Below are 23,516 nucleotides of genomic sequence, written 5' to 3' on the forward strand. Positions count from 1 at the left end.
ACGATGGTTTTGGACGATGTTAGTTCTTTCCTAAGTGTTGACCTTAAATAATAAACAAACTTGTGAGATTATAATTGTGGTTAGTCAACTTATAAATATATATTAATGTTGAATTTAATTCTTGATATTAACTATATGTTGAAATTTCCTTTTAAAATCTATGGTTGAATATTGTTTTTTAATAAAAAAAATACTTATTGACTATGCCATGCTTGAAATAACTTACTATAAAAGAAAATTTGTCGATGTTCTTGGTGGTCGGAGTTAGTCAACAGTCAACTATGGTGGCAGAAAGTGGTGGTTGGGAGGTGGTAGGTAGAGATCACTAAGATTGTAGTTGGTAAAGGTCGTTAAAAGTAGTGTATAGAGGATTCTTGGCTTTCTCATAAATCAAGGAGACATTAACTATTAAACACTCAAAATCCATTATTTTAAAAGTTGGTTTCAATCCTTTATCTTAAATCAACTTATTTCGTAAACTCACATAAAAATCCATTTTAGGTGATTTCAAAGTAACTTACTTTTTAAAATTAATCACTTCAAAATGTATCTTGATTAATCTTGTCGACGCCTGTTAGCATAACACTATTTTTTACGATATTTGTTTAAAAAGGTACTCTTAGGCACCAAAATATATATGTGTGTGTTCTTAAAAGATCGTTCCAAAGAAGCTTTACTTACGCAATCCTATAGCTTGTCCTACGAATATACACAAGACACTAACTGTTGTTCTTATATACAGCCTACATCTAAGCTTTCCTTCTATTCTAAGAATGGCTGTGTTACAAAATTTCTTGTGTTCTCTTTTCTGTACAATTTGGCCATCAATGGATATACCGTTCAGTTGGTGAACCAGGGATGAAAGGTACAAAACCTCTTCCACCAAAAACAGGTCGCATATACCGATCATCGAACATCCGCCAATAGTAATGGACAGAATGAGTTGGAGTTGTCAACAGCATCCGCAAGCTGGTAGGTCGGGGAATGTTTGTCCCTCCAATATCGGATTCGGAATCATAAACACTAGGCATAAGAGGATCATTCAGGGACTTAAGTGGAGAATCTGCCAGCATTATGCCATCTATTTGTTTATCATGCAGTGAAAGCATGTGCCTCACAATAGGTTGTGTTAATAGTCCAAACACCTGCCAAAGATTTAACATCAAGAAGTAAGTGCTAGACATGATGAGATTCATCAAGCACTTCAAAACGCAAACTACAACGTTATATAATGACCAAGAAAGGGTAATATTAGAAATGTCATCAGGATATTAGTAGTGACTTAATTGTTAAACTGATACGTTCTAACTATATTATAATACCAAAGTGAAATCACGACCAACTTTTCAAGAATGGCTATCAAAGATTATGCCACTTGGCTCCCTCCTCTGAAACTCCTAACCCTGTTTATAACCATCCACTCTGACCCTTTTCCCATGCAAATACCATCAAGGAAATGGCCATGTTTTCAGTCTCAATATTCAAAGGAATGTGTCATGTTAGGGGCAACAAAACGCCTACCTCTGTAATGGTATCTGGAGGGTTTGTTTTTTGTTTTACTCCAAATGTCTTATTTTTTGCTACACTCAAAAGGTCTCATACCAATAAAGATATGGTCCATTACTTATATTCTCATGATTCTCCTGTTTCTTGGCCATTGTTGGAATTTAGGCACGATCGAACAGTATCATAGTTAAGAGATTATGTGAAGTCATCCAAATAATGATGGTTAATATCTTAAGTCTATACATCGTTTCACTTACCACATTAGTGATGAGAACAATTGTGATTGTGCTAGTAATCATGATCGCATTCCCTTGCAGTTGTGTGTGCCCTGACCTTGTAAACTGCAAATATTACAAAACACACATCTTTAGTCACATTTTTTAGTATTCAAAAGGATTCTAGTGCATGAACGATTGATTGCACATCAGAGACGAATATATATTAGTATTCAAATAGGTTACAAACATACAGATTCAATATTAGAGAAAAAAAATTATGAACACAAAGCCAAATACAGAACTTCCGGAAGAGTACCTGATTATAAGCAAGGGCCACAGATACAGCACCTCTCATGAGCCCAGCCCACCAAATTGTAACCTGCAAGGAATTTCCACAAGTAACTAACAAATATGCGAAACAGTTTTAAAAAAATAAAATGGAATGAAATAAAGTTTGGACCCTAAACTTTCAAGATTGTCTTATAATTTCCTGTATTTTGAAAATTTTACAGTAAGATCATGAATATTCATTGCTGTATTCATCTTGTCCCTACAATAAATTTGTAATAGGTTTCTAGACTTTCAATTTTAGAATATGAAGATTGTATTATTTAGGATTAAGTGGCAAGCTCCTCTTAGGTAAGTTTACGGGAATTGGTGGCAAAGGTCCATTAAAACAATACAAGTTAAAAACCTATTAGAAACTTTTCAAATTATAAATAAGACAAAAGGACTTGTTAGAAACTTTTTCAAATACATGATCTTATTAGGCATAACCTTAAAATTCATAGACCAAACTTGTAATTTAACCAAATTATAACTACCTGCTGCTTAAACCCAACTTTGTCAGTTTGAGACTTTCTAGTCAAGTTCGATATAAAAGAGAGTGGAAATACAAAAGCTGCTCTCGCAACAAGGACTAAACCAAGCAGTATTAGACTCACTCCAGCCGATGTCCAAGGCCTGTCAAAAAACAACAAATTATGTAATGCAAAAGGGCAGACAGAGACCATTGCATAAAGTACATGAATATGTGTCCACAACACTCAAAAGTTGATGGTCGATAATTTCAACCTTCAATAATAGGGTTAAACTATCCCTAAACCTATAAGCTTGAGTTAATAGACCAAAGTAATTTTAAACTTATAATCATATCATCACTTCTTACTTATGAGCTCGGAAATTAGCATGATGCCCAACAAGTGGCCATCAATGTTAATCAAGGGAGAAAGGACAATATAGGAGTTTAAGCACAAGATTTCCTAATCTAATATGTTGAACCATATTGAATCACAATGAACCCATGAACTTAAACCAACACACTAACGTACATTCAATTTTATATTTAAGGCTCACATCTCTTCCTAGGAAAGAATCCACAGACTGGAATGGTGAAAGTAAAATAATAGCAAAAACCAACTTAAGAATGTCACCTTTGGCCAACAACTTTCCACTTCTCAATATCCAAGGCATCCATACCAACATATAAGAAGATGAAAATCTCGGAAACAAATGACAATGTTGCAAAAGTATGCCTACAAGAACCAATAAACAACAGAAGGGAAGAAAAACCGTATTAGCACTCTGAAATTCTAAGAAGAAAGAGGTACCCAATGAGACCAAGAAAAATAATTACATACTTGGTTGTAACTCGTGAACTTTCAGTCACATTATGCCAAGTGTAATGAGACATGACAATCCCACAAAAGAACATAGTAAGAATACCACTTAGATAGCACAACTGCAATAAATAAGCAATTGCATCATCAAATGTTAGCAAAAATCAAAAGTGATCTGAATTTAAAATTGATACGCATTTTTATTTAACATGTACATATTTTTTGAAGTCTTACTTCAGCAATCATATACGAAAGGTAAGGCATCAAAATCATCAAAGCAACCTCCCGATCAGTTGAGTGCCTGAAATTATGAAAAAGTTCAAATTATAGCACTCTGACTTCAATTTGATATTATAAGATGACATATACAAAAAACCTCTGATCCTACACTCCAAAATAAGCAAGCTTATCAGAAAACCCACTAGTTCAAAGTTTTACAAGTAAATCTAAATCTTTTTTATCAATGACATGGATCACGTTTCATTCACTACATTATAATTCCTTGACCATAAGAAATGAACTTAATGAACAGAGGGAGGAAAAGAACAATACACATTCTATATATAACAATTGTGAGAAAAAAAAAATGTTCTTGCCTGCCAAAGTACAGTTTCTTTATGATGTATGCACTGGACAGCCCAACCTGTGAATTAAAGTAGAGTCTCAACTTCCGAAGAACTAAAAAATGAATGGTAATACAACAACTTTAAATGAGTAATCCCAGAAACCTGGCTTTTACACCTTCACTCTCAAGATTAAAAGAAAATAACACTCATACACATTGAAAAATGTAAAACTAGACACGCACCTTATAGAAACAGATAAACAAATTTAAACAAATTTGAATGATAAAATAGTTTATTCAGCCCCTCGAGGCTTTTTCCAGATTTAACTGATGGAAAAGCCTAAGCACCCCTGCCACCCCCCAAATAGTTTTTTTTAAAAAAATAAGTATCAAAAACATTATTCCAAAATTCACACAATACACGCCCCCTTACCTTCCCATGACATAAGATATTTGTAACTCTTGGACCTTCACTGTCTTCAAGTTTCTATTAGAGTTCTAAACTCCTCTTGTTCACGCATGACCCATTATTTTAAATGCATTTATTAATATATCACCAATTAAACTTTGGCTCGAAGTTTACTCTTTTTTATAAATTTATAATTTGTTACTGCCTCAAATAATCTCACAAGGCAACCATTTGACTCGACCATCTTGGTTGTCAAGAGAACTCATGATTTTAAATATCAGATAAGTGATCACCATGGTTTAAAATGAACCTATTCCCTATAAGTCCCTTTTCTTTTTCATAGGTCCCAGTGACAACTAAGTCAACTCATGGTGCTTTACTTCAGACTACTGCCAATAAGACAGGAGAAAATGTGTTGAAAAAAACTCACAATCACTCCCAGCAAGGTGCTTGTAAAAAATAGATAGAAAAAGTTTCCAAGAAGCTGGATGGCGTTGGAAGAGGTGACGTCAGAGAGGTTGAATCTCTGGAATGCTTTGAAAAGTACGACAGAAGTAGCATCATTAACCACACCTTCACCGAAGACTAGACTATACAGTAAAGGAGTCTCATCCTGATTAAGCACCTACAGAATTAGAAGAAAAATAAGCAAACTGTTGTACATCGTTGGGTGACATGTAATCCACTGCAATCAAAACGCACCTGCAAGGTACAAACACTATCTGTGGCTGATAAGATTGCTCCAAGGGCTGCAAAAAGAGACAAAATAATGAAGGAAGGGGGAAATACATTTGAATGGTAGACAAGATCGATTGACAAATAGAACAAAATACTACATAAACCTTAGGTATTTAATTAAGGTTATACTATAAATTTCATTCCTAAACTTTTAGGAGGTGTTTAGCCCACCAACTTTATAAGTCAGTGTTAAATAACTTAACTTCGATAATGCTCATTATTGAAGCTTGCACATTTATCAAAAAACTTCGTCTTTCCTTTTTTTGCACATTCATCGAGGAACTTCCCTTTACAACTATGCACCCCAAACACAAACTTCCTAACTCCAACATATTAACACCAGTCTCCAAACTTTATAACTCAACTCAACGCCATAAACACCCTCTTAGGGGTTGTATTTCAGTTCTTGTACTTTAAAAAGTTTATATTCAACCATGAAAAATAAAAGTTAGATTAAATTTTCGAGTTTTTTCAAAAATAAAAATTTTTTACAAACTATTTACATTCCATAGAACAAAACCACTAAAAGACAAAAAAAATTTACACTTGATTTTTTTATGAAGTGTAAATATTTTGTCAAATGTTCTATTTTTGACAATTTCTCTTAAATTTAAAAAGGTAAAAATAAAAAATAAAGATAGAATTAAAATTTAATAATAATAATAATTTAAAAGAGGAAAAAAACAGGAAGGAGAATCTAGTTCTAATCTATCTCCACAAGCAAAAGAATAATGAGATTATAATGCTCAGGCTTTCTAGAAAGAAGATCAGAGATGTACCAAAATAATCACCCACGTCTAGGAAGCCAATATCAAACTTCTTGAATAAATGGAGCGAACCTGTTTCAAGGGTTTTTAATGTTAATTTCGATAACAGATTTCAATCTAAGGCATAAACACATTCTAAACCAATGCAATCATGATGGCCATTTGATAAGGTCAAAGGTAAACATTTCTCTTCCATAAATACAGTCATTTTCCTACAAGCATGTAAGCTCCTGAAGATATGTTGAGCCAATTGTATGTTAGATAACAAGCATTGTTTGTTTCAAACTTTCATCAACAGATCAATATTTATTTTTACTTTCATGTTGAAAAGAAATGAAAAAAATACAAGACCATCCAGAAAAACAAACCCACAAAAGGTCCCACTAAAGAAAGGGGTTTCAAAAGGTACCCCCTCGGAGGTGGGGGACTAAAGAGAACATTCAAGAAATTGTAGGATGTCCCAATAACTTTAGATATACACTATCACTAGATGGTGAAAGTTTAGAGAAAAGAAAAAGATGCGAGAAACTACCAAGTGAAATGATGAAAAATGAGATCACAGTACCAACAGCCCCAAACAACATGATCATTAGAAAGTTTCGAAAGAACTGCTTCTTTTTCACCTGAAACCTGAAACAGGAGAGAAATCTCAACTTAGGAAACTATTCGTATCTTGAGAAAGAATAATTAGTCAACATTCTTTTCTCAAATGAAAAAACTTTCAAGGCATTATTGCAGAAGAAAATTTGTTCATAAGTGAAATCATAAAACACGATAAGGAGTCAGGACAGCTCTATAATTTAATATAGAACTAATAGTTTACCATATAAACATGTCACATTATTTAAGTTAGAGCCATACGTGCCGAATAATGCAATTTTAAGATTGATGTTACAGAAACTTAGTAGTCCCCAGACAACAATTGTAATTTAAGAATTTTTCAAGAGTGTACTTAACATGTAACTGCCAGATTAAATATTATACAGATAAAGTAACAGCATAGCAAAAAAAACACTTCATATCTGATTGATCCATACCCGGCATTAAAAATTATAGGTGGAAGAACATAAATGAAGAAAAGTTCTTCACTAAACACTAGTATATGTGAGTTTCTGCCTTTGGTGGTTACTAAGATGAGAGTTCCAGTGAAAAGACCCTGTAAACAACAAACAAATATCACAAATTTAATTACCTATGCCTGAAGATATATGAATCCATACTATATGGGTAACTTAACAAATTTAAATTATCATTTTCAGGTAAAATGCGTGTGCTTATAAATACGTTGAGGGAAACGTCCCAATAAAATGCAACTCACAATGAAAATGGCAGTGACTGATTCATTTATCCAACGACTTTTTTCAAGAAGATGCCCAATTACAATACAAGCACAGAGAAGCAATATAAACAATGCAATACGATGCTCTTCAGGGTCTTCCTTCAAAGCCAACTTCATCACGGTGTTTCCGAAATACGAATCCATGAAATAATTATGAATATTAGGCAAGTCCTCCGCGCACACTGCAAGAAACTAAAATCATTATACTAAACACTCACCTAATCAATCCAAAATAGGTTCAATCAATTGTTTTCCTTCCCATGAATTTTCTGAAGTCAACAAAAATGTTTTAGAAGGTCCAAAAATAAAAACAGATAAATTAAATTAAATTAAATTTGGAATCCATTACCAATGAAAAATAACATTAACATTAACACCTTTTTATCTCCTAATTTAACATAAACATTAACAAAAATTTCCACTACATGCTCAGAAAAAACAATCAGGAAAAAGCCGGCCTAGGATAGATTTCAAGAACTTCCCACTTATTTTTCTGCGTAAATGAACATTATTACTTAACCCTTAAGATTCTACTACTTTCTTTACCTTCAATTCACTTCTCCAACTACAATTAGATGAAACAAAAACTTCAATTCAAAGCAACCCCAGGAAGCGATCAATTAGATGAATCAAAACAAATGACATTCAAAGATTGTAAAATGAGAAGACGGGAGTAGAATCTGTTTACCTTAATTACACTACCGCGTAAAGAATGGAGAGAAGAGGAGACAGAATAATAAATATGTGAGGGAATTGAAAGTCGAAAGTTAAGAAGAGAATGGAGACTTGAAGGCGAAGGAAAAGAGGAAGAAACTTTGGTGGTGTTGTTGAGATGGTGGCCGTAGGATCAGAATATGGACTTCGAGTGCGCCAAGTCCGCCATTGTTGCGGTGACTGTGACAATGGATTTTTTAAATTTTTTGTATAGTTCATTATGGATGGCCCACACTTGTTACGTGGCTTTAACATTCGAATTTCGTTCATACTTTACCTTCAAAACTTACTATTTTCGTCTAATTAACTATTTAGTTATTAATCTTTAGAAAAATATAAATATAGCCAAGTTTTGTTGTATTTTATGGGTGGTTTATTATTCATACATATATTCTTAATTTTGTTAGTCATTTTGTAATTATCCAAATAAGTTTGATTAGTAAGTGATTTATTCATCTAGACACTGGAGAAAATTCATTAAATTGTACTAATAACTTTCACAAATAAAAAAGTATTTGAATTAAATAGTTAATGACTATGAATGTTATGTTTTCTTAAATGATAGAAATTAAATCGTTACCGTGAAAGTTCATGAACCTAACTACCTAAGTATTGTTAGCCTTTAATTTCATCATTATATCTGATTTTATTATTATATTTATGTCATACAAAGATAGATTAAATTTCTTATTTGGTAACCACAAGTTTTCAAACTCCATCATTTTCTACTCAATCCAGCTTTTTACTCATTTGGTTTGTTGATGGACCTTAGATTTTTGCATCTTCTATCAATGGTTTGAAAAATCCAAACATATTTTGAACACTAAAGTGGAGTAGCTTTCAAAATTGTATTTTCTTTTTAAAATCTTTCTGAAAGTTCAACCTAATATGAAGTAAATTAGGATAAGAAATGAAAGGAAAGTAAGTTTAAGTTTTTAAAAACAAAGAAACAAAATGGTACCAACCAATTCTTTCAGTTTAGACTTTGTTGGCTAAACATTTTGCTTTGAAAATAAATTCATAGACATTGTTTCAAACCACACATATAGATTTCTTTTTTCTTATGGTTTTAAAAACCTCTTGAAAAACATGATTAGGCTCAGACCTAAATAAATTAATTGATTGGGGAAAAAAAGAAAAACAAGGATGGAAGAGAGCTTCAGATTAGCATTTTGGCACATTCTTCAACGCAACAACAACCCATGTAGAAATCTCCTCTACACAGAAGCGCAAATCATATTGTTGCTGCTCATGCCGGAAATGTTCGTCATCATCAGCCACAATCAACACCCAAATTCTTCACAAAATTTCCTTTTAAAAACAAGAACACAACACTAATTTCCCCGTTCAAAATCATCGAAAAACAAGAAGAGAGAAAAAATAGATCGAACCGATGAAGCTCAGAAATAAACAGGGAGGTTCTTGATTTTGAATCTGTTGAGATCAATTTAAATCAAACGTCGAGGAAGTAAGAATGTTCAGAAAAAAAATCCGAGACGGATCGAGATTTTGTAATACATGTCAGATAATCTTCACGGCCGATTCCATTTCGTCAGCTTCCAAACAGACAGAAGATTCCCAATCGCCTCCTCTTGGGTGAAACTGCGCAGATGACGAACCCTAACTCGTTAGGGTTTGTTTTATACATACACACACGCAATGGAAGAAAAAAATATTAAAACATATAAATATTATTGTGTATGGTCAAGTTTTCATATAGTTGATTTAAGAATGTCTTTGGTTGATTTAGTTGGATTGGATTGAAACGTTTTTTTAAATATTTTTACTTTTTGGTTATTAATCATAATTGTTTGTTGATTGAATTTAGAAGAGCTAAATTAGTTATCATTCATTTTAAAAGATTACATCATACATTTGTTTACCTAACATTAACACCAATCCATTAGAATTAAGCATATAATTATAAAAAAAAAACATTAAGGGTAAAATATAAAACCATTAATTAAATGAATTAAATAAAAACAATTTTCAAAATGTTAAATTTTGAAACAAACTTGTAACATTTTCCATTTTCAAGTAAGGAGACTTTTATTAGTGTTAAATTTATTTACCTAACATTAATTAACCCCAATTGATTAAAATACTCCATGTTTTCTCTCCTCCATTACATATATAATCTGAAATTTTTGTTATTTTTGTAAATTGCATCTTCATCATTAAAATAATTTTCTATTAAAAAACGTCTTGAATAATTTTATTTTATTCATGTCATTATTATTTTTCATAGTTTTGAGTTCCCATCTATAATAACAACAAAAATAATATTTTTCCCCTAATAAATCAAAATAACAAATAACACCCAAAATAATCCTAAATTGCAACTAAAATTTCAAAATAACAAAATTTAAAATTTACCTTCATTTGTTGGTGTTACCGTGAACGATAAGATAAAATTTGTTATATTTGTAATTTTTGTAAAATGTTTGTATACCTTAATATTGGGATGGTAAAAAAATTAAAACATTTTATAAATATGAGATTCTATTTTGGGCCGAAATTCAGCGAAAGGGTCACAGGCTGAATTAAAGTGGGCCGAAAAGTTGAGCCCAAGAAAGGACATATAAATTGATGGGCCCAGGTCCACTTCAGCCAGTAAGAAGTTCCATATTTTAGGGATAGATTTCCTCATCCTTATTAAAAACAAGTTCTTCCTAATATAAAATCTCTCTTTTTTTTTTAAGCCAGTCACCAATAAGGTATTTCTAATTGGGTGTTTGTCAAAATAATATAAATACATCATAAGAAAACTTATTCGAAAAAAAATAAATTAGAATACATCATATCAATAGAGATACTTATTCTCACTTATATACTAATGATGATTTCTTTATCTAAACAAATATGAACCTTTGGTCACATTTTCGATAAAAGCAAGAAAAAGATTTGAGCTTTTGACCCAAACTCTTTTCTTACATGATTTGCAAACTCGAAGAATTGACCATTGACCATGCCCACTAGTGTTCATATATATCTACCCACAGCCCAAAGAAAAAAGACATAATAGTTAATAGTTAATAGTAAACTTGATTGTGAAAAATATGATTTTATTGTGTGAACCCAATGATGGTAAATTTCAGAAGCAAATTAAAGTACATATTAATTTAATAATAATAATAATAAAAGCAAAGAATTACACAATAATTAAATGTGGTCAAAGTCTAAGTAGGTAGGTTAATTAGAAAGCCACCCCTCTTTTCTTCTTTTCTTTTTCTTCCTAACTTATAAATCATGTGCCAAATAAAGGTAGAAAATAAGCCAATAATAAGAAAGAACAAAAAGAAAAAGAAAAAAAAAATCTTTATCATTTTCTTAGTTTAATAATCTTATTTTCAACCTTATACCAAAAAAGTTTTGGGTGTGTTATTGGGTGGGTTTGATTCCATGAATTTCATGCATTATGCCACATTTTATTTAATTTGTATTATTTCAAAAAGGCTTAGTCATCCATTAACTTATATTTTTAAAATTTATTAATTATTATTGCTTAAGTCAACTTTAATTTATGTTCTTTAACCTAATTGTCATTTTCTAATTAACCTGCATTTAAAAAATATATTCAAACCTATAACTCCATAGGAATTTCTTAACAAGAGATTTGTGTTTCGTCAGTGCTATCGGTATCATTTCATATTGGAATAATATATTTTTGTTTAATATAATTAGCAAATACCCTAATAGGTTTGATTTGTGTTGAATTATTTTATTTAGCCATATGACCTAATTTATTGTGAATATAGCAAACATCAAAACTCAAGTTCTACACTTGAATTCTCAAAACTTGCATTTAATAAACCGCTATGAGAGGTTTATCTAAGACATGTAATTGCTCGACGTTAGCTACCGACTTGTATAAATCTCCTTATCTAGTTTCCTCCCTCAATTATCTATATCAATTCAATTACTACCATTCTTTTCTCAATGCTAAATAATATAACATCTTCCTAATATATACTTTAATTAGCTTAATGTGATGATGTCAATTTACACCATGAATTATAGTCGATAGGAGTTGTATCAATTTAAATCATGGATTACTAATTAAATCATTCTTAACTATTTAAAGGATAAACGGTGGTTAAGTTAAAATAGAATGTTATAACGAAAGGGTAAAAGAGTCCTTTGACAAAAAATGACAAAAATAAAAAACAAAAGTTTGAAAGAACAAAAAAAAGAAAGAAAAAGGAAAAGGAAAGATTGGACGGTGGCGTAGTGCGTCGGAGGACGTCAGATATGGTCAAAAAAGGAGAAACGTTTATCAATCTGCCCTTTCCTCACCCCTCCGATCCATTTCTTGGGCCCTCACTCTTTCCAAAAACAATTTCTCTTCAACATTATAATTTCCTCCTCCTATGCTTCTAAATTCTATTTTCTTTTTATATTCTACTATTCAACCAAAAATCTATGATTAATTTCATAAATAGTTTATATATAGTTTGATGAAATTTTTAACTTATTGGTCATATGTTATAGACATGACAAAGTTTCCAATGGTTAGCCATAAAGTAGGAAGATAGTAAAAGTCAATTTTATAATTAAAGTTTATTAAGGAAAGAAAAATATAAAATAGCTAGCTACCAAATTGTACCTAAAATTAATTATTAAAGTTTGATGACTTTAACACATAATTATAAAGTTATGATTTTATATGCCTTTAAAGTCTAAATCTATTATAAGAATTTATTATTATCCGTTTTTTTTAAGTGTAAACTATTTTATTTTGGTAAATATTGTACCAAAAATTTAAAATAACAATGAATGTATAATTGTAATAGCAATGATGTTTATATTTTCAAATATTAGAGTTTATAACAAATCAATCAACTATTGGAGTTTATATTTTCAAATATATGTCTAATGTGAACTTTGAAAATTGTCTAATCAATTTTAAAAATTTGAATATTGTGTGTAATATGTCCTCTAACTTTCAATTTGATGCATAATTATGAACTTTGATTTTGTATTTATTAGATTCATACTTTATATTTATTAAATCTATATTTTATATGTTTTTTTTTCTATGTGAAGGAGAATAAATAAATATTTAACGTTTAGAATTCCAAATATTTATCTATTCTTAAAAATTAGGCATTTATCATATACAAATTTAAAAACTATACGTGGGATATATATGGAGTTATGTTGTTTGATTCTCTCAATTTTTGTTGTATTAAAACTCAAATTTATCTTTTATTATTATTGTTTGAAAAGAAAAAAAGAAACCTAGTTAAAAATCACATTTTAACACGAATTTGAAATAGCTACCATCTACGATTCACATACAAATTAATAAACAATTTTGCACATGCATATGTCAAACGAGTTAAGTTCTTATTGGCAAAATAATAATATGGGTTTTACTTTCATCTGTTTACAAGTGTTAATTTTTGTATAACCATTAAAACAGAGTTCAAGGACCTTTAAATTTATCTCTTCCAATCTTAAGTTCAAACTCATTTTTTTTCAATCGGGTGATGTTGCGAGGAAACTTAAACCTATCTTGCGAAAAGATTTGGAAGTCATCTTACGAATTCACACTTTGAGGCTTATCTCCTTTTTCTATGAGATTCATTTCTAATTTGAGTAAGGAAGTAAAATTTGGTTAAAGTATTAAGAAGTTAGTGTTTGAATAAATATGCGAAAAGAATTAAGCGATAAAATCATTTATGGTTAAATATACGTTTTTGCGTTTAAGTGGGTAATTCGCAAAAGAAGTTGTGTAATGAGAAAAGAAAAAGTTTTTGTGTAAATTAAGAAGTGAAAGTTTTGACAAAGTGTTAAGTAGACATTTTTTGTGGTTTTCTCGAGAAGAACCAAGTGTTTCGGGGAAAAGAAGTATGCGAGGAAGTCTTGGAGTTTAAGTTCGCAATAAGAGTTCTATGGTTGGTTAGTTTTCGTGGATGGTTTTTTATAGTAAAAATATAACCACGCGATAAGGTTATTCATGAGAAATGTTGTGTGGTTGAAGTTATAAGCAGTTTGGGTTAGGCGAGAAGTAAAGACTGGTGAAGAAAATATCAAATCTGATTTGACACGTGTAAGATTAATGATTTAAGCATGGCTAGGTTGAACAATAAATTTATACGTGTAAAGCTTTAAGCAGGAGCTGACAAGCTTAGAAGAGTTTATGCATAACTAAGTTAATTTAAGGACTCTTAAGAGGATTTGGGTAATTAAGGGAGGATAGTGGGAGTTTTGTTGAAATGTTGAAGTGATTTTGGTTTAGTTACGCGAGAAGAAGAATAAAGACTTCTTTAGTAAAGTTTTGTGAGTGTTTTTCTCTCAAATGAATTTATGTTCAAAACTTTATTATGATTTATCTTTACTGATTTGAGAGAATAAATCAAATGAGAATGTTTCAAATAGATTTCTATGAAAAGCTATGTGTTCAAGCATGATTTATGATGTTAAAACTTGATTTGATGATTATGATTTAATACTATAAAATGATTTTCAAACCATTAGTTGTTTTTTTTAGATAATGCTCAATTTTATGTGCACATAAAGAGTCAATGCCACCATGGGGTGTACGGACTACAAGTGATAAGAAGTTGGCTTATGCATTGAAAGGAGCGTACCAAGCTTAGTGACATGAGCAACAAAGACGAATCTATATGTTCTTGGATGTTGTTGATAAAGTAGTCTAAATGCGAAATAGTGAGATCAAGCGTAGAGAACGATTCATAATACTTGGCAAAAGGAAATGATTTGTTAAGCATAAAGAACTGTTTATGCGAAATTAAATAATTTGTTGGTATGTTTAAATTATTTGATATTATTTATGATTATGAAAGGTTTTCATAAAACTTCACTGAGTCATTTGATTGACGTTTTAAAAATTAATCTTCCAGAATCAGACATTTAGCCCAAGTGGAGAAGGAAGTGGAAGGTTTTGCGGCAATATGAGAAAGTTACTAAACGTTTAAGAGTTTACTTAATGTAACTTTTGGTTAAGAGTTGTTTCTTTACATTGTTGTATTAAACACGTGTTATTAATAAAAGTGTAAGTTTTGACTGAACTGATCGTGTTAAGTTTTTCACATTAAAATTTTTTTTGAATGTGTTTGGCATTCAGTGTAACTTCTCTGGCGTTATGTTTTCTCTTAGTATTTAAAAGGCTTTGAGGTTGAATTAGTCGATAAGAGAATTTCAAGATTATAACTAAATCACATCTTATTCCCTTTACTTCACTGTTTTGGGAGTATTGTAAAATTTTGAACCAACCAACTTGAACTATGACACCACCAATTCGTAATTTTAGTAAAAGTTTAGAGACCAAATGTGATTTTTTTTTTCCTTTAAAAAGAAATATACATATTATTTAAATTATTTACTTTTGGGAATATATTGAGAGAGTATTTTATAATATTTTGTTTGTAATAAAAAATTTTAAAAAAATTGAAAAAGAAGAATGAAGTAATATTAATGAGTTGGTCCCAAGAGAGTTTCCATTATAGCGAATGATGTAACACTCTCATTAACTAAAAATTGATGCATTTAATTTTAGTGTCTTGTCCTTTGATTTTCCATGACCTAAATACAATTTATTGAACTGCCCCCTCCCCCCTCCCCTTCTTAAACAAATATCCATTCTTTCTTTTTATTTCAATCTTAATTCTTTCTTTTTTCTCTTTTTATTTATTAGTTGTTCGTGCCAAAATTAGTTGGAAATTAGATTTTACTTTCACATCTCACATTTATGAATTGTTTTAATAATAACATCTCATCATCATAATTTCTTCTTCTTATTACATTTAATCGGTTTGAAAACATCAATAATTGGTTCTTATAGAAGAAAAGAAACTATAGTGAAAACAATAGTACATAATTATAAAAAGAGAAAAAAAATAAGAGATCAAGTGTATAAAAAATGCATTGTGTAAGAGTGAATAGTTTTAGCATAGAAATGATATTTGGTTTTTTTTATATATATATAATGCCAAAGTTTGGATCTCATATCATGTGTGTTAGTAGCTGAGTTGTTGTACCAATTTTGTTTCTTTAATACAAACTAACATTGATCTACGAGACAGATATGGTCCAATGTGTTTCAACTCTTATCTATTTCTCTTTTATTTCCAAATTAACATTTCTTTTACCTCCTCTTCTTGATTATATAGTTTGAGGATTTCATTTTTATAATAAATTTTAATATTATTATTAAAAGGCTAAAATTGACACCAAATTTAAATAATAAAATGAGGATTTACAAAAGTTTTGTGAAGTGAGCTTTCATAAATAATTTACTCTAATTCTAACAATACAATCGAGTATATTACGAATATTCAATAAATATTGATTTGTAATGTTTTAGTCTTGTACTTGTGGTAAAAAAAAATTAGAGTTAAGATTTAATGAATTTATTTATATGTCAGTTGAACTATACTCGTTTTGGTAAGTCTAATGTTTGTATTTTTTAATTAAAGAAAAAGGTTCGTGGGAAAAAAAGAGTTGTGGAATGGAGAGGAAAAGTGGGAGTGAAAGATTTTGATTGGAGAGAAGAAGGGAGTTGTGAGCACCCCCTTCCTCTCTTATGGCCACCTCCCACCTCCCCCTACACATATAGACCCTATCATTTTAGGGGACACATCCTCGACTTTATATTAATACTATTAATCATAACAATATGCTTTTCAATATCTTCTTTTCTATTTCTAAACTTTTCTCCCACCTCCCTCTCTTATTCAATATTTTAATATATGTACGTAAAAATAACAAATTTAAAAATCGAATATGTATAACTCCACTATATATAACATTTTCGATTCAATTTATTTGGTGTTGATGTGGTAATGTTGAGATTTTGTAATGATAGATTAAATGATGAAAATATGTAATAATTTAGTTAATACATCATTGAATTTGATGTATGCATAAGTGTCATCAAAAGTCTACCTCTGTCTTGTTTGACATGTTTTCTTTAAGAACACACACAATAAATCTTTTAAATATGGTAAAGAGAAATAATAATGCATTATATTGATTTTAGCAAATTATTTATGAATGTTCTTGACTTGATTTAATTAACTATGCCATTGAGATGACTAAATTGAAACTTCAATGCTGGGGCTCTACTTTGAAAACAAACACAACCTACACAAATAATTTTAATTTGAAGATTCATACTTATTTCTCAACTTCATTCTTATTTTCAACTTTTAACCATTTTTCTTTTTTTTCTATAAAAGAAATTATAGCGCTCAGGTTTAGGAATAAAACGAGATCTGTCAATGAATTATGAAGATATGAAAAAACATGACTGAGAAAAACTTAAAAAAATTAAAAATCCCTTTTTATTTTATGGTAGTTCGTCTACAAAAATTATACAATTAAGTATGCTTAGCTTTAAGTAATTAAATATTGAGTAATCATACGTATATATATATATATATAAATAAGAGATGTGTTTTTTTAAAAATATAACAAACCGACAAAATACTTACACTGTATATAACGATTTTGAAAATAAGAAAAGCACACAGGTCCACAATGAAAAATACAAAAAATGTTTCTGTCAACCTGCAATTAATTGACCACTCGCCTGCATAATATATTTAGTACATTATCGTTTAGATTTGAGTCCAATGATTTTTTTTTCAAGATCTTTTGTATTTGGTATATAATCTTCAACCAAATAACACCCTAAAAAAATAAAAAATTTACGATTGATATTTGAAAACAAATATCATGATTTCAAAAAAGTATAAAAGAAAGATTTTAGTGTTTTATTATATTTATGAAAATTAACTTATAAGAAAACTAACATAATATTAATACTATTAACTAAGCGCTAATAACGTAACCGTGACACACCACGATAGAAATTGATAGAAGGAAGTTGACATATTTAATGGTTAAAATGTTTTAATATATGAATGAAAGAACTAAAATCTAAAAAAATGTAAAAGGTAAATTTTGTAATTTAACCAAAATAATTTACAAACCAACTTTTGATGTGTGATCTATGAGTACAATGGTATAAAAAAACCTAAAAATTTCTAATAATGGAACATGTACTATAATTGAAAACAATAATGAACTAACTTAAAAATACATCATTTAAAACCCTTCATGATCTCATTGTATAATCTTATCCATTCATCAAGAAAACTTCTTTTTTTTTATAAAAAAGCAAAAATCTAGATATAAAGGCATGGAGTTGACATAAAGAAAAGAGAGAAAATGATAATGATAGTAATAATAGAAAATAATAATAACTATAATAATGATGTATGGTATATACACTACTACTTTGATCGAGAAAAAATAATAATCATAATATATGATCTCTAAATTAACCAAAATATTAATAATGTAGTATTCATTCGAAAACAATCTAATCATTATTCATCACACAATCGAGAAAGTGATTTCCAAAGTTTGTGAATATCACTATTGATATATAAAATGGAATAACGAAAACACTTCAAAATTAATCGACTATACACGCATGAAAAACAATCGTGTACGGTATATCTATATACCTAATCTAAATGATTTCGTATACAATACCTGTCATAAATATTTTGAATATATATATCTTGTATATGTTATTTTTAAAGGGGAAATGGGGAAAAGAGAATTTATTTTAGAAAAGGGTAAATGTCAAATCAAAAGATATGTAGGTATATTAATGGATAATTGATTAGTACGAAGTTTATGTATTTATTAATTAGTATATATATATATATATATTTGGTAGTTTAAAAGTCTTCTTCAACCTAATAAAGTTTTGATGGTCCACTTTTTATAAAACCACTCTCATCTCTTATCTTCCAAAGGTGTTTCATTTCATACCCCACTCTCAATCCAAGGAAAAAAACTAGGGTTTCCATGTCATTTTCCGTCTCTTTCTATCAAATAGGATTTTCGAATGAATGAAATTTCTTTCGTTCATTTGAATTTAGCTGCTATTATTTTAAATTAATTTGCGCATTTATCTATTTCCTTTAATAATAATGAAATGGTAACTATAGACTTTTGTTGATCATTCAGTAGGAATGATGGTTAATTATGTTTTGACATATTTAATTTGTGGTTGTATAAGAAAAATAATAGTTTTTCGATGGAAATGAAGAAATATATTTTTTTTAAAAGTGGTTGAAAATTGAAAAGGGAAATTAAGGAGTAGATTATTTGATAGAAAAAAAAAAAGTAGAGATATTGAAACAAAGAGATTGATGGGTAAGGTGTGCTAAGTTAAGAAATTGTTTTTAATATAGTTAGTCTCATTCAATATTAAGCTATGAAAATACATTACTTTTCAAAGTTAGTATTAAAAGATACTGCCCATTACAATTTTTTTTCTTTTTCATTTTTACAAAAGAAAAATCTTTCAAAAAAAGTTCACTTTAAAACTATTTTTTTTTATAGATTAGATTATAAAAAAAATTAATCACAGTTATACCATTCTTGATTTTTTATTTTTTATTTTTTGCAAAATGAAAAGCATAAAGGTAGCCCTTTTCCAACTTTTTTTTTTTTTTAATTGAAATTTTACGGTGAGCGAGAAAATTTAGTTTATAGATATGTAAACTTATCACTCGTTTTTTTTTACTTTGTCGACGTGACAAAAAAAAACAAGTTCAATCCAAGTGATATATTTGATACACGTATATACATAACAGTTGAAAATATGATCACATATTAAGGTTTTTAATTTAATTAAAATTAAGAAAAACAAGGTAATATTTTTGTAAATAAGTTGATAGGCAACTTTATGATAAGAAAACGTGACACTTTTTTTTTTATGGTTATTAATGTATTAAGTGTATCAAACTAGATATAATTAAATTATTGCATATAAAAGTTCAATAACTAAATTGATACAAAATTGAATATATATATATATATATATATATATATATATATATATATATATATATTATATATATATATATAATATATATATATATATATATATATATGTATATATTAAATAAAAGGTGATGGATGTGAAGTATTTTTAAAGCACCATACTAACCATACTAACTTTTTGTTAAGATTTGAAGTTATATGTTCATATCAAATTTGTTCAAAACAAATATATATATATACCTTTATGAATTTCAAAAGGGAACAACATCCAACAATTCTATGCAAAAAATAAATAAATAAATAAAACTTTCATTTATAGTATAATTACAAAAATATTACACAAAAGTTATTCAACAAATGTGGGCTACACAAAATTGATTTAGTCCAACCCACACCAAAATATTTCTTTACAATTAATAACATAAACCTTTCAAATTTATAATATTTTCAAAAAAAATAGAAACTATTTATAAAATATCACTACAGAGTTTTATTTTTTTAGTTATTTATAACTATTTTTCTTTTAACTTTTTATATTTTAAGTTTAATACTTAGCAAATTTGACAATTATTTACGACGTCTATCAATAGAAGTCTATTAATTTCTATCCTTGATGGAATTCAAAATTTCATTGTAGTTTGTAAAAATTTTAATTTATTTTACTTATTATTAATAGCAATTGCAAGTTCTAACTACAATAGACTAGAAAAACTATCTTTAATATATATATAAGTTTTGTTTTGGGTAAGGTAGAAAAGGAGGGAAGTAGTATTTAAGAAAAGGTAGTGAAAGATATATTGTAGCATATGATTTGTTAATGAGACATTAGAAAGGGGAAACCCCACATTAAACTAATGTGATAAAAAGAAAAAATGAATGATATCAGCAAATAAGGAGATAGCTAGGGGTAAGAAAAAAGTGATTAAATAGGTTAATTGAATTAAATGATAAGACACTTCCACTAATACACATAAAGTCTACTCATTATTTCACATCATACATTATTGAAATTGACCCCCCAAAATGCCTTTTCTTTCCCCCTCCCCCTAACCCCTCACCATTATTCTCCATCACCTTCTCTCTCTTTTGGCCCTACCCATCTCTTCATCATTATTCATCCATTTCATTACTAACGACCTCGTTCTATCAAACATGGTACTATTTTAAATGACAAAACCGTTCAAACTATTTACAAATATCTACGATAGATAACAATAGACTAATAATACAAATTATTAGTAGAAAATTATGTCAATTACTGTTGAATTAAACTCACGTTATTTTGTTAAGCTTTTGTTGGTGAGTTGTCGACAAAATATTATCGTTTGTATTCAATGAATATTATAATTACATATACGTTGCAATTTTCATTATTTGTTTTTGGGCATTGGTTGTTTTGCAAAAACATTGAAGTTATACTATTTTCACGTGCCCACTCAACGATGTTTATGTTGGATCGTAATGAAACATAAATGTAATGTAATGTATAATAAGAAACCGACGTTTAGATTTAACGTTATGATCAATTCGAATGTAATACAAATCTCATTTTGTTTCTACATTTTTCAATCCAACCTTCTTAATTTTCCACCATTTTCGTTATGGTCTCAATCCTCACCCATTCCAACATCTCTCCAATTTAAAATTCAAACTTATTATACTTGTAGAAATTTAAACCATAAAAAGTGAATTCTTCAAACTTTAACATGAAAGTCGCTTAAGTTTAACGGTTTAATTTTAACCATTATAAGAGTTTTATGAATTCTATAATTTAAAATTTTAAAAACACAACTGAATTAAGAGTAGAATCAAGAACTTGTAGGTTGTTCATACATTATATAAATAATAAAATGATAATAACTAAAAACAAACATTGGGGATTGACATAAATAATATAAATTAGTGATATACTTAAAATAATAATTGAAAGGTTAGGGCATTGGACATGCCACTTCACGTGCAAGCAGCTCTCAAACTTGCAAATCAAACCCCCTCAAGGCTCAGCTCAAACCCAACCTTTTCGTACACTATTTTTAAACACAAATTTTAATTTCACCTTCAAAATTCTTTAATTAACTAAATAATATTTTTCTGACAGTTTAACAAAATAAATAATTATTTACAAAGTCATCACCAAGGATTATTATATGCTTTTTTTTCTTTCTTTTAACTAAAGATTGACATTAATTATGATGAGATATATGTATAATCTACTAAAAGAGTCGTAAGTTGTTGGAAATATTCCCACTAAATAATGTTGAAAATTTGGAAAAAAAAAATTGATGGATTGAGGGGACGATAGAGACAAAAAAAAAAAGAAAAAGAAAAAAGAAAAAATGAAGGTATTTGTGGTTTATATATTAATTAGTTAACTTAAGTATGAAAAAAAATGGTAATGAATATTTATAAGTAATCTTCTGCACTCGAGTGTAAGAGAGATTCCCGGAGAAACCATGCGTGGGGGGGGTGGCTCTTTAATTAATTTCCTACCTTAACTCTTAATCACCCTTTCTTTTTTAACTAATTAAATTATTCACCCTTACGTGCATTACAACTCATAATTAATTCTTTATTTAACAAATAACTTTATATATCTTTTAAATTTAAACCTAATTACAACTCATAATTAATTCACTATAAATCATGTTTTTATGGATTTAGAGCTACATCAAATTATAATGAAAATTTTCATAATAATATTGAGCCTTTTATAGTAAATAAAACGAGATTGTTTGAATATAATAAAACGATACTCACTTTTTTCTTTGTTATTAATATTACCCCTTAGTTTTGCCTAAAATAAACACTGACTTGGTTTCTTTTTTTTTCTAAAAAAGTTAAATTGAAAACTAAAATGGTTATGTGGTTATAAAAAATAGAAGTAATTGATTGTTATAAGTTTGTGTGAATATATGTATATAAAAATTTGGTTGTCAATGTCATAAAGTAAATAAAAATAAGGAAAAAAATAATTAAATAATTAAATTTGACAGTTGAGTAGTTGAAATAAATTGTGTTCGTACTAAATTAAATGTAGAAAAAAAGATCAATGGCCTTGACAACGATGTCATTAAATAAACTATTACAATCATATATATACAAACTCAAATATAATTTTCTCTATTTCTCACAAACAATAAATAATGATAACATTATTTTTCTTCAAATTTTACAATTTTTTACCTCATTATTATATCCATCCACATCCTGAATAAGTGTCTGAATAAGTGTCACAACAATTTAATTAAATGTATACTCTAGAGTGATTTTAAGGTAGCGAAAGTAAGTTTTTCTAAAATGTGATATATTTGATGTTAGAAAAATTGAAAACTATTTTTAAATAATACGTTATTTTTGTCAACTGATTGATTATAAACTATCGTGGGTTAGCTATTTGTGAAATTATTTATTTTGTTCTAAATATTGTTAATCAAACAAAGAATTATAAATATATATCAACGGTAATAATTACTAATTGGGTAACTCTAAATTAACACCTACAACCAAATACGATAATAAAAATAAAATTCAAAGATATGACGATCGCTTCTTAGAGTTTGATACCAAACATAAATTTAATGCCTAATTTTTTTTTTTCTAAATAAGATATTTTTACATTAAAATAGAATTGAAGCACTTGTTAAAAATGAGTAGGAATAGAAAAAGAGAGAGTAATTAACATGTTTAAAAGATGTTATTAATATTGTAATTTATAGTTAGTTGAATTTAGAAATGAAAAATAATGTGAAAGAAAACACAAATAATGAATTTAAAACCATGAAAATGAAATGTGAAAAAAAAGGAAG

The 23,516-nt window shown here is 28.6% G+C and overlaps 1 protein-coding gene across 2 annotated transcripts; it reads right to left on the bottom strand.

Moving 5' to 3' along the window:
• Positions 1 to 574: 574 nt before the first annotated feature.
• On the bottom strand, positions 575 to 8,342 carry LOC101206431 (sodium/hydrogen exchanger 2). Of its 2 annotated transcripts, none has more exons than XM_004136136.3 (15): positions 7,850 to 8,321; positions 7,141 to 7,343; positions 6,860 to 6,978; positions 6,355 to 6,452; positions 5,835 to 5,894; positions 5,020 to 5,066; positions 4,748 to 4,942; positions 3,940 to 3,986; positions 3,578 to 3,644; positions 3,365 to 3,465; positions 3,158 to 3,259; positions 2,549 to 2,687; positions 2,041 to 2,103; positions 1,764 to 1,847; positions 575 to 1,145 (listed from the first exon to the last, which is right to left on the bottom strand). In XM_004136136.3, exons 2-15 carry the CDS (start codon positions 7,303 to 7,305, stop codon positions 825 to 827), a joined length of 1,608 nt encoding a protein of 535 aa, XP_004136184.1. In that variant the 5' UTR covers positions 7,306 to 7,343; positions 7,850 to 8,321; the 3' UTR covers positions 575 to 824. The 2 variants fall into 2 exon arrangements, with proteins under 2 accessions (XP_004136184.1, XP_031745198.1); XM_031889338.1 differs by having other exon boundaries at positions 825 to 1,145; positions 7,141 to 7,353; positions 7,850 to 8,342.
• Between the last annotated feature and the right edge of the window lie 15,174 nt (positions 8,343 to 23,516).

This window comes from Cucumis sativus, chromosome 7, assembly GCF_000004075.3.
Source record: "Cucumis sativus cultivar 9930 chromosome 7, Cucumber_9930_V3, whole genome shotgun sequence".
Classification (NCBI taxonomy): Eukaryota; Viridiplantae; Streptophyta; class Magnoliopsida; order Cucurbitales; family Cucurbitaceae; genus Cucumis; species Cucumis sativus.

What these genes read in the sequence shown, in the direction of transcription:
- LOC101206431 (XM_004136136.3), bottom strand. Translation starts at nt 7,305, where the DNA reads ATGGATTCGTATTTCGGAAACACCGTGATGAAGTTGGCTTTGAAGGAA. An exon ending in ATAGTGTTTGTACCTTGCAG is followed by an intron (nt 4,943 to 5,019) that starts GTGCGTTTTGAT and finishes CTAATTCTGTAG; the next exon opens with GTGCTTAATCAGGATGAGAC. An exon ending in TGGAAAGTTGTTGGCCAAAG is followed by an intron (nt 2,688 to 3,157) that starts GTGACATTCTTA and finishes GTTTTTTGACAG; the next exon opens with GCCTTGGACATCGGCTGGAG.